General features: G+C 34.1%; 1 protein-coding gene across 10 annotated transcripts in view; it reads left to right on the forward strand.

The window, feature by feature from the left end:
• LOC122334410 (1-phosphatidylinositol 4,5-bisphosphate phosphodiesterase beta-4) overlaps positions 1-12,500 on the forward strand; it is a 41,062-nt gene that overhangs the window by 5,790 nt on the left and 22,772 nt on the right. For 6 of the 10 annotated variants that reach the window (XM_043232304.1, XM_043232310.1, XM_043232308.1 and 3 more), the window contains 13 exons: positions 862-941; positions 1,656-1,709; positions 2,287-2,368; positions 4,341-4,441; positions 6,551-6,608; positions 6,915-7,023; positions 7,833-8,043; positions 9,019-9,112; positions 9,278-9,357; positions 9,844-9,928; positions 10,027-10,117; positions 10,366-10,461; positions 11,632-11,726. In XM_043232304.1, the coding sequence (XP_043088239.1) occupies positions 862-941; positions 1,656-1,709; positions 2,287-2,368; positions 4,341-4,441; positions 6,551-6,608; positions 6,915-7,023; positions 7,833-8,043; positions 9,019-9,112; positions 9,278-9,357; positions 9,844-9,928; positions 10,027-10,117; positions 10,366-10,461; positions 11,632-11,726 (1,236 nt within the window). The remainder of the gene's footprint in view (positions 1-861; positions 942-1,655; positions 1,710-2,286; positions 2,369-4,340; positions 4,442-6,550; positions 6,609-6,914; positions 7,024-7,832; positions 8,044-9,018; positions 9,113-9,277; positions 9,358-9,843; positions 9,929-10,026; positions 10,118-10,365; positions 10,462-11,631; positions 11,727-12,500) is intronic. The other 4 variants (XM_043232307.1, XM_043232305.1, XM_043232306.1 and 1 more) reach the window with 4 other exon arrangements.

Here is a 12,500-nt window from a genome sequence, read left to right on the forward strand (position 1 = left end):
CTCCACCGTTTAATGGGTTCGTTCCCAAGAAGGGCAAAATGAACATTTGCTGAAATTGCAGTCCGCCGCAGGCCATGTAGACGCTTGTGTTTCTTCATGGGAACAGATCTCGTCTCGGCAATGGATGCTCTGCGGTGGATGGGTGCCGTCAGAATGAGAGTCCGAACAGCTGCGGTTCATCGGTTGACGTCTGGGGAAGACAAAAGCTACGGATTTGTACGATTTGTCAATTTCTTCTCGCAAAAATCCATAGTGACGCTCATCTCCTGTCGTCTCTCACAAATCTAGCCATGCATTTTTTTTTAGAGCTGTGCAGATTCTCTCCCCAGAACAATTTTTTCACTGGAGAGTTATTATGGAATATGTACTTGTTTTTAGCAAGGGTAAAAACTTCTTAATGCTCAATTTAGTTTCAGCTTTTGTCTTCTCCAGATGTTAACTGATGGACTGCAGTGCTGTGATTTGCTTTTCGGTTATTGTGATGCATTTATCAGCTGTTTGGATTCTGACGGCACCCATTCACTGCAGGGCATCCATCGATTTAGCAAGTGATGCAACGCTACATTTCCCCAAATCTGACGAAGCGCATCTGTACCCAAGATGATCTAAGAGTATGTTTTCAGCCACTTTTTAGATTTTCGGGTGAACTCGTGAACGGGTATGCAACCGCAAGGTTATGGGTTCGATTGCCGGGAAATGCATGAAGCTGGAGCTACTATTGATTTGTCTTTCTGAGAAAAATCTATGAGCGCATTAGCTCACTAGAACCGTGCACCGGTTTTGGTCATGTTGTCCGCAAAGAGACTGAAAACTCGCTGACATTTTCAAGTTTCGTCTTCATATTTTCTTGTGTTTTTGCAGCAGTGGACGGATGGCTTGCGGTCATTGATTCAGAACTCTCGAGCGAATAACGTGTGTCCGATGACCTGCCTAAGAAAACAGTGAGTGCCACCGGCGAATACGACACGGCTGTAAATCACTGGAGCGATTCCTTTAAAAAAAAGCATGTTGCCTTTAAATTCGTATTCATTACTGATCTCAGTCAGCAACGTTGATGATGCGATGTCAGTTATCACAGATAAATACTTTTCTGTCGTCCTTCAGTCTGTTTAAACGAGCAAAATTCTTGTGTACAGTAATGCACATCTAATGAAAGTCTATGAGGCAAGACCTTATAAATGATTTCAATGCACCTTTAATTCCTCGAGAAATTGGGTTGTTTTTTTAAGATATTTAAATATTTTCGTTTATTTATTTAACTTTATTTAAAGAAGAACCATATATATATATATATATTTTTTTATATATATATATATATATATATATATATATATATTTTTTTATATATATATATATATTTTTTTAATATATATATATATATATTTTTTTAATATATATATATATATATATATATATATATATATATATATATATATATATATATTTTTTATATATATATATATTTTTAATATATATATATATATATATATATATATATATATATATATATATATATATATATATATATATATATATTTACTTTTATGATTAATTTTTTTATTTATATATTTATATATATATTAATAATTGAATGTATTTTTGCTTGCATATTCAATGTTTCTCTTTGCTTGTGTTTATTTATTTATTCTCTGCAGTTGGATGCGGTTGTCATTTTTGACCAATGTGAATGGAAAAATACCCGTCAGAAGGTACTTTCAGCATTCTCATTAACAATTTTGAGGTTTTTGATGAATGTCATTACTAGACACCTATTGATATATTTTATGGCAATTATTATTCATACGGTACGCCAATGGTTTTTGGTTTACAGTAAAAAGAAAAGAAAAATGCAGTAAACCGTGACAAAAAAATCAGCACGTTAGAATGATTTTTGGCGACGATGACGAAAATTCAGCTTTGATCACAGCAATAAATGACATATTACTATATATTCACATATAAAACAGACATTTTAAACTGTAATGATCTTTAATTTTTGATTAAATAAATGCAGCATTGGTGAGCAGAAGAGACTTATTTCTTAAGATGAAAGTATTTGAATTATTCCAAACCTTGGAGCAGCAACGTATGAAGATTATATAAAGAAATGCAAGCAGAATTTTCAAGCAAACACGTTTGATACATATCGATCTTTGAATTGATGAAACAATAAATCATTTGAAGAGAAATGACGCCTCAGTGTTTGAGAAGCAAAGTTGCTCTAATGAAGGACATTCACCGTGTTTTTCATTTTTATAACCAATAAATGCGTCTGATTCCTTGCAGTATCACAAGAACCTTCGCCTCGGGCAAAACAGAGAAGGGTATTTTCCAGGCGCTGAAGGATCTCGGTTTACCCAGTGGAAAGGTCATTTTAACAGCTCTTAACTTTCTCTCAGATGTCATCAAATACATAGAGATCTGGGAAGGAGAGGTTAATAAAGATGAGATTTTAATGCTATGCCACACGCCTGCTTTCAGTTAAACCAAATGCTGCTGTTTACTTTCTGCTGCGTACAAAATAAATATCATTTATATATATATATGAAGTATTTAGTCAGCCACCAATTGTGCAAGTTCCCAATTGTGTAAGTCCCACTTAAAAAGATGAGAGAGGCCTGTGGTTTTCATCATACAAAATGAGAAAAAAATCACATTGTAGGATTTTTCAAGAAACGAGTTGCAAATTATGATGGAAAATAAGTATTTGGCCAATAACAAGATTTCATCTCAACGCTCAATATCTTGCCCTTTGTTGGCAGTGACAGAGGTCTTCACCAGGTTTTCACACACTGTTGCTGGTGTTTTGGCCCATTCCTCCATGCAGATCTCCTCTAGAGCAGTAATGCTTTGGGGCTGTCGCTGGGCAACACGGACCTTCAACTCCCTCCAAAGGTTTTCTATGGAGTTGAGATCTGGAGACCAGCTAGGCCACTCCAGGACCTTGAAATGCTTCTTTCGACGCCACTCCTTCGTTGCCTGGGCGGTGCATTTGGGATCATCATCACACTGAGAGACCCAGCCACGGTGCATCTTCAGTGCCCTCGCTGATGGAAGGAGGTTTTCACTCAAAATTTCACAATACATGGCCCCATTCATCATCGGATCAATGGGTCCCTTTGCAGAAAAATAGTCCCAAAGCACGATGTTTCCACCCCGTGCTTCACGGTAGGTATGGTGTTCTTTGGATGCGACTCAACATTCGTTTGGTTGAGTTGAGTTTTTATCAACAGTTTCATCTGACCATGCGATATTCTCCCAGTTCTCTTCTGGATCATCCAAATGCTCTCAAGCAAACTTCAGACGGGCCTGGACATGTACCGGCTTACGCAGGGGCACGCGTCTGGCACTGCAGGATGTGAGTCCCTGGCGGCGCAGTGTGTTACCGATGGTAGCCTTTGGTCCCAGCTTTCTGCAGGTCATTCACTAGGTGCCCCATGGGGTCCTGGGGTTTTTGCTTGCAGTTCTTGTGATCATTTTGACCCCACGAGGTGAGATCTTGCATGGAGCCCCAGATCGAGGGAGATTATCAGTGGTCTTGTATGTCTTCCATTTTCTAATAATTGCTCCCACAGTTGATTTCTTCACACCTAGATTCAGCCTTCCCAGCCTGGTGCAGGCCTACAATTTTGTTTCTGGTGTCCTTTGACAGCTCTTTGGTCTTGGCCATGGTGGAGTTGGGAGTATGACTGTGAGCTTGTGGAGAGGTGTCTTCTACACTGATAACAAGTTCAAACAGATGCTGTTAATACAGGACTTCTTAAAGAAGTTACAGGTCTGTGAGAGCCAGACATCATGCTTGTTTGTAGGTGACCAAATACTTATTTTACAGAGGACTTTACCAATTAATTATTTAAAAATCCTACAATGTGATTTTCAGGATTTTTTTTTCTCATTTTGTCTCACAGAGTTGAGGTATACCTATAATGAAAATTACAAACCTCTCTCTATAGACCTCTATACACACACACACACACACACACACACATATATATATATATATATATATATATATATATATATATATATATATATATATGTATTAATTTATATATGAAAAATTTTAATATTTATTTAAATGAATAAAATATGCAGAATATATATATATATATAATAGAAAAAAATAATGTGTATATATATATATATATATATATATATATATATATAATTTATTTATTTATTTATTTTTTTTTATATTATTTCTATTTTTTTTATATTTTAGATACAAGAAATTGACAAAAGCGAATTTCCCGCTGGTTGCAATTATTCACTAAAACTGACTTTCCACCCATCCAGCTGGTTTGTCTCTATTTGGAGGTTTGTTTTCGTGTCATCAACAGAACGATGAAATCGAGCCGGAGAGCTTCACATTTGACAAATTCTACAGCCTTACGCAGAAGATTTGTCCCAGAACAGATATCGAAGCGCTGTTCAAGAAACTGTAAGCATGCAAACTCAACTTTTTATTGTTCGTTTAAAAATACAGTAGTGTACATGAATTAAGCAACAAATACAAAGCATTACTATTTTTAAATGTGATAATATTCTGTAATGATTGCTGTTTTAGTCATTTTATAAATAGCTTGTTAATGCTGGATTTTATGTATTATTGTCTATTATATTCATATGAACTTATTGTTAACTTATCTTAACTTAATGTTTTTCTTAATACATGTTCTCGACCTTATTATGAATGATTCATTAGTGCATGTTTTCCTAAAAAACATTTGCATTAAATTATGTTTTGAATGTATGGAAATGTCTTTATAATCATTCATTGAAATGTAATAGTGTTCATCTCCATAAATACACTGTTATCTTTGGAAATTGGCCACATTGCGTTCTTAAAAAAGGATTTTGAATGCCGTTTCATGCTGACTTTAAGAAACAGATTTGCAAACGCATTTTCATCAATGAACTATAGTAGTTACGTATGACCCTTGGCATGAATTAATATTGTTTCAGAAGAGTTAATCATGCATTGCCTGGAGATCTTGAATATTAAAGTGTTAAATTTAACTAGACTCGGTGAGAAACATCCAGTAAAATGAGCTGTGTAAATTACATTTAACATTGAATCACTGATGAATCATTCATAATAACGCCAGAAACAAAATAAAGGAGCAGTTCGACCAAAAATTAAAATCTGCCGTTCAAGATGCAGATGGTGTTTGTTTCTTCGTCAGTTTTGGAGAAATGTGTCATTCCATCAATGGATCCTCTGAATGGGTGCCGTCAGTCCAAAAACACGACAATAATCCACTGTTAAGGATGTTTGCAGCGTGTAACACTGCGAATGAAAAGTTTTAAATCTGAAAGTGCACCGTGTTTAAAGTAATAGTCTCTCAAAAGAAAGAGTCGACTCCGAATCACTGAAACAAATCATTTTTTTCGAACGAAAACCGAGCCGTTTCATGTTGACGTCGGTTGGATTACATCAGCGTTGGATATTGCCCGGGCACTTGTTGGTCTTTTTATTGGTCTGAATGAAAATGCAGATTCATTCTTCACCACTAGGTGCCACTTTTGGAGCGTTTAAAACCCAAACACTGCTTTAAAAGAAACTGACCAGTCGTTGAACGAATCGTTCGGGAGTTGACAGTGTTTTTTTGACCTTGAACTGCATGTCGACCAAAATATGACCCTTTCATAACCCATAATAGATGCACGTTAACGTCTCGAGAACACAAAAGCTGCATTTTTGCAAGAAACAAATCTATCAGTATTTTTATATTTCTTTTTAAACTTCTTCAAACCTTAGTTTCCAGCTAAAATATGAGTCCATGATCTACAATAAATGTCCTTCCGGTGTAAAGATCTGTGTATATATATATATATATATATATGCATGGAAATTCAAGATTGGATTTTGGTTTGAGAGACAACAGGAGTATTTATATGTATATATATATATATATATATATATATATATATATATATATATATATATATATATATATATGTATATGTATATATATATATATATATATATATATATATATATATATATGTATATATATATATATATGTATATATATATATATGTATATATATATATATATGTATATATATATATATGTATATATATATATATGTATATATATACATGTATATATATATATATATATATATATATATATATATATATATACATATATATACTCCTGTTGTCTCTCAAACCAAAATCCAATCTTGCCTTTCCATGCTTGATCTGTGCAGATTTCTCTCCTGATTCAGACCAGAAAGCGTTATCATGAATTATAGTTTGTCAATAAAACCGTGTTGCATTTCTTTCGTCGTCCCGTGATGATGGACTGGAGTGCTGTGGATTATTGAGGTGTTTTTATCAGATGTTTGGACTCTCAATCTGACGGCACCCATTCACCGAGACACAGATGCAATGCTACATTTCTCCCAATCCGATGAGGAAACGAACCCCTTTACATCTCGGATGGCCTGAGGGTCAATGCGTTTTCATTTTGAGGTGAATTGAATTATGGAAGGAAATGGCAAAAACATGTCGTCTTTCATGTGCTTCTTTTCTTTTCAGCAGGGGAGACAAAAGCGATTATTTAAGCGTAGACCAGTTAGTCCTCTTTTTGAACGAAGTAAGCGGTTCTTTCCTTTGATAACTGCATGCGAGATGATTTTCACTCCTGTGTTTGTTTACCAGAAGTGTCTGTAATATTCCTTCACGTCTTCTCTTCTTTGAAGCCCCAAGTCTCCGCTGTCTATTGTTTTAATTAACATTTCTCTTTTCGGGCTGCTCCCTCAAAGAAGCGGCTTAATTGAAAGCAAGCCGTTCCTTTTGTTGAACTTTTTGCGTGTGTTTATTAAACAAAGATGCTTTTAACAGATCACTGAGATTCCCCGACCTTGTGAACATAACCTGCAGGTTTTCTTCTCTTGTGTAGAATCAGAGAGACCCGCGTCTGAATGAAATACTCTTCCCATTCTTCGACTCTAAATGCGCTTTCCAAATCATTCAGAGATACGAACCTGACGATAAACTCAAGAGGAAAGGTGCGTGACGCGTTATTGTGATTATATGCGATTATATTAATTCTTCGAATTGTGGCTTTCTTTAATTTCTTGTATTTACTACCTATTATTAACCACTACTCCGGAATGCTCGATTGTGATTGGTCAGTTCCAGTGCCAGTATAAAATGCATACATTTTTATGTATGAAACATTTTTTTGGAAATATAAAAATGCTATATATAATTATTATTGTCATATTGTGTGTGTGTGTGTATATATATATATATATATATATATATATATATATATATATATATATATATATATATATATATATATATATATATATATATATATATGTATATATATGTATATGTGTATATATATATGTATTATGTATATGTGTATATATATATGTATTTATATATATATATATATATATGTATATGTATATGTGTGTATATATATGTATATATGTGTGTGTATATATATATATATATATATATATATATATATATATATTATTATTATTATTTTTATTTACACGTATATAATGTTATTTATGTTATCGCAAAATACGATCCGCATTTATTAATGCAACAAGCAGTTAATTAAGTCTATGCAGACCAGCCGGTTGTGTTTATTTTATTATCTTAAAACATTACTGTTTTGATTTAAACGCGCATTCGTAGTTTGTTCGCATTTTTTGCGCCTTAAAGTCACGTCTTATTATGTAAATACGGTTTTGTAATCTTGGAACGCCACCTAGTGTAGAAGCGCAGTAACTAATGTTGACTTGGATCAATCAATAAAGGCACGAGCAGTGACCGGACGAGCGGTTCTGTGCAGGTCTGATGTCGTGTGACGGGTTCTGCCGGTATCTGATGTCTGATGAAAACGCTCCTGTGTTTCTGGACCGGCTGGAGGTTTATCAGGAGACGGATCATCCGCTGTCTCACTACTTCATCAACTCGTCTCACAACACCTACCTGACCGGCAGACAGTTTGGAGGGAAGTCGTCGGTGGAGATGTACAGACAGGTGCTTCTGACCGGCTGCAGGTACAAAAACACTAAAACTCGCGTGTTACATTTTTAGTATCCATTTTATTCCCTGTTCGTTTTTTATGTGCGCTAATTAACGTTCATTAATAACAGAATTTTTTTAATTAGATTAAATGCCATTTGTGACCTATCATTTGTACATTAGTTTTTTGGGCTGTCATTGATTAATCGTGATTAATAACATCCAAAGTAAAAGTTTAGTTTATATTATATAATTATATATGTGTGTGTATAATGTGTAGAAATATATGTTTATATATTAAATAAATATTACAGAAATCCTATGAATATATATATATATATATATATATATATATATATATATATATATATATATATATATATATATATATTTTTTTTTTTTTTTTTTTTTTTTTTTACTATTATTTTATTTTAGTTTTTTACTTTTTTTGTCTCATTTTTGTATGTGACTTAATAGCGATTAATCGTTTGACAACACAAATGATTTCAAAATACTTTATCCGTTAACCTACAAATACTATAAAGTGTTATCATATTTTTCTATTTAGGTGTATTTTTAAGCGGGTAACGCTTAAATTTCATTAAATAACTTTCATTAAATACAAGCACTATTGCATTATTACGACGTAATTTGTTGATGCACTTTTTAAATCAAGAGAAATCCTTCAACTGTGATTCATAAATTGTCAAATGTGATTATAGCTACTAATCTGCAAAAAATAAATAAAACATATGCGAATGCCTTATCATTTGGCACTATCGGAAAGTGTTACCAAATATTATAAAAAATAATATAATATTTGGTGACACTAAAAATGCAAAAAAACAAACCTTAAAAGTATACTGTGCTGCTAATGCATTTGAAATTTTAAGAAAAAAACCCTGCAATCTAGCATCTTACTGTAGATTGTTGATGCATGATTTTCGCAGCATCTGGCGTTTTGAGTTTGTTGTGTTCAAAGTGTCGGGAACACATGGTTTCTCTGGCAGGTGTGTTGAGTTGGACTGCTGGGATGGAAAAGGTGAAGATCAAGAGCCCATAATCACTCACGGCAAGGCCATGTGCACAGACGTCCTCTTCAAGGTGAACACGAACACAGAAACCTTCAGCGTTTGCTTTCAGAATCCATAGATCTGTGTTGTATTTTTCAGTAAACGCCGCTAAAGAATCTTCAGCGAGTTCTCCGGAGCTTTAAATAGTCAATTAAATGGAGTCGTATTAATGCTTTAGCCTGAAAAACATTTGCAGGATGTCATTCAGGGAATTAAAGAAACGGCCTTCCTTACATCAGAGTACCCGGTGATTCTGTCCTTCGAAAACCACTGCACGTACGTATGTGCTCCTTATTAATATCTCCCAAACTAGATGAATAAATCGCAACGATTTAAAGGAATGGTTCACGTTTGCTTAAAATGTGCTCAACCTCAGGCCATTCGAGATCTTCTTCTTCATCGGATTTGGCATTTCTCATGAATGGATGCACTGGGGTGAATGGGTGCCGTCGGTAAGAGAGTCCAAACCGATGATAAAAACATCACAGCACTCTATTCCTTCAGTCTTAAAATGAAGCGCTGTGGGTTATTGCGACGTTTTTATCAGCTGTTTGTGACGGCACCCATTCACATCCATTGCGGCTGAACTGATGCGATGCTTACATTTCTCCAAATCTAACGACGAAACAAACCCATCTAAATCTCGGCCGGCCTGATAGCGAGCGCGTTTTCAGCTAATCTTCGTGATTGTGTGATCTAATCCCCTAATGATTATTATAAGAAAATATTATATTATATAATTATATGTCGCCTTTCTCTCAGGAAACATCAGCAGTATAAACTGGCTCGCTACTGCGAGGACATTTTTGGAGATTTGCTCCTGAAACACCCGCTCGATGACTTCCCGGTGTGTTTAATTACACTTTAAACCTGTATTTATACGCCACAAACCCGTACAGAAGCCCATAACGCAGTTATTAAAGCGTCTCTCTCCTTCCGTCTCAGATGGAGGCCGGATCTTCGCTGCCGTCTCCAAAAGAGCTCAAAGGAAAAATCCTCATCAAGAACAGGAGACTGAAACCTGAAGTGGAAAAAAGTTGTGATTATAAACCCCTATCGCACTCATTTATACCACATGCTAGTAAAAGAGCCGAAGCGTTAATGTGTTCCGGGATGGCGCGTGTTATATCATGCCTGCGCGTGCCATTTATAAAAGTGGTCGAGCTATTTTAGAACGAAGCTTTGGTAAATGTGTGTGTTTTCGAGGTAGTTTCGTTGCTGGTGTGATGAGAAATGCAATTGTCGAGGTCCTAAGACTCACAGACAGCGACGTGCGTTAAACAGAACAGCTGGAGCACTTCAGGAAGCTCGTGGAGGCCGGGGAACCGAGCATCTCCACGAACGTGTCTGAAGATGAGAACGAGGAGGAGACGTCCACCGGTGAGCCAGAGTCGTTAGGATGCAAAGCGCATCTGTTAATTATTTGCTTGGTTGCGATGCGTTTTTGAAATTGACAATACGTATTTAAAAAGCAGGGGTCTAATCTGTCTCGTTGCATGCTGAGAACAAAAGGTGGCTTTATGCAAAGCGGCTTACGTTGCATTCACGCTATTCATTTTTCAATTAATGCATTCCCATAATCTGTTTATATTAATGCTTTATGCATGTCAGAATGCTTCCGGTTACTGGCTGTGAAAGCAGCATATTCTACACCTATTCCATATTCTAATTCTACATATACTTCGGTGTTAACTGAAACTATAAAAATAACCAAAAACTTTTTCTGTTAGTTGAAATACATTAAACACTCATTTGAAAGAAAACTATATAGCCTTACTGAAAGGAAGTTGCTTTAGCAATGAGTGCTGAAATTACTCGAACACAAATTGAATGCAAGTAGAAATATTCATTTTAAAAAAAGGACGGAAAGTGACAAAAGCGCATAAAAATTCACCGAAACGTAAAATAAAAATAAAATAGCAGAAAATATCAAAATACTGTAACGAAAATAAAATGCAAAATACAGAATAAATACATAATTACTAAAACGTTTGTCGTAATTTAGATATTTATGATCATTTTACAGTAACTCACAAACCTGTGTTGTTGTCATTAATCGAGACTATAAAAAAAATGATATGAAATGAAGCAGAAATGAAACAAATTACATTCAAGCCCCTTTAAAAAACGTTTCATGAAAATTAAAAATGTGACCTAACCGAAATAAAATGTATATAAATAAAGTTGCTTTAGTAATTAGTACTAAAATTAAAAATAATAAAATAATAAAAAATTAAAATTAAATAAATTAAATTAAAAATAAAAGCTAAAAAGAAATATTAATAAATCAAATTATAAATGACACGTAAAAGCACGTAAAATTGTACCAAAATTAAAATAACAGAAAATGTAAAAGTACTAAAGCTAAAATAAAAGCTAATTCGATATATGAATTAATACGTTAATAGTATTTATAATATAAAACAACAGTCTGGGATTTTAATCCAGTTTGGTCTTGTGTATTGTTTCAACACTATGTTTAAAAGCGTTGCATTAGTTTCCCATTCAGTGTGTTTTTTCTCCAGTAATGAGATGTGTGTAAATCTGCAGCAGAGCTGCTGAACGAAGCTCATCCCGAGCGGATTCACGGATGTCTGATCGCTGAGGAGGAGAACCGCCAGGAAGAGGCGCTCCCACCCAGAAAGGTCACCGTTACAGCCATAACTCACTTTATTCACCCTCATGTCACTCCAGACAAGCCTGCTGTTTGTTTCTGTGGAAAAACGAGATTATTAATGCAGCTCGTAATACAGTAATACAAGCACACGCTTTCTTTATCAATCAATCAATCCTTTTTATTTATATAGAGCTTTTAACAACACAGGTTGCATCAAAGCCCTGTACTTTATTAGTAATGTGATCCTAAAAATCTAGTTTGCACTATAATGACTTGCTTTTATCAGTGTTGTGGTTTTTATTAATATTTAGAATTTTTTTTATACTTTTTTTTTTTTTTTTTTTCATAGTCATTTAAATTAGATTTTTTATTTTAGATTTTTTTATGTTTCTTTCGAGTTGAATTATTTTTAGTTTAGAAGACACCTTATGGTGGCATCAAAACATAATAAAAGTATCTCTAAAGTGTCTCTAAAGCTCAGATTTTATTATAATATCACTGATAATAACACTTTACAATAAGCTATTAACTAACACGAGCAAACACTGAACAATACGTTTATTAGAGTATTTATACCTCTTTGTTAACATTAGTTCATAAAAATACAAACATTCATAGTTCATATTAGCTCATAATACATTAATGTTAACAAACACAACTTTATTTTATAAATGCATTCATTAATGCTGTATTGTTCATTATTCGTACGTTAACTAATGCTGTTAACTAAGGAACCTTAGTGTTAACATTTTAAGTACTATTTTTGTTACTCATTTAATTTTTTTTTACATTCACTTATTAA

Source organism: Puntigrus tetrazona, unplaced genomic scaffold (genome assembly GCF_018831695.1).
Source record: "Puntigrus tetrazona isolate hp1 unplaced genomic scaffold, ASM1883169v1 S000000520, whole genome shotgun sequence".
Taxonomy (NCBI): domain Eukaryota; kingdom Metazoa; phylum Chordata; class Actinopteri; order Cypriniformes; family Cyprinidae; genus Puntigrus; species Puntigrus tetrazona.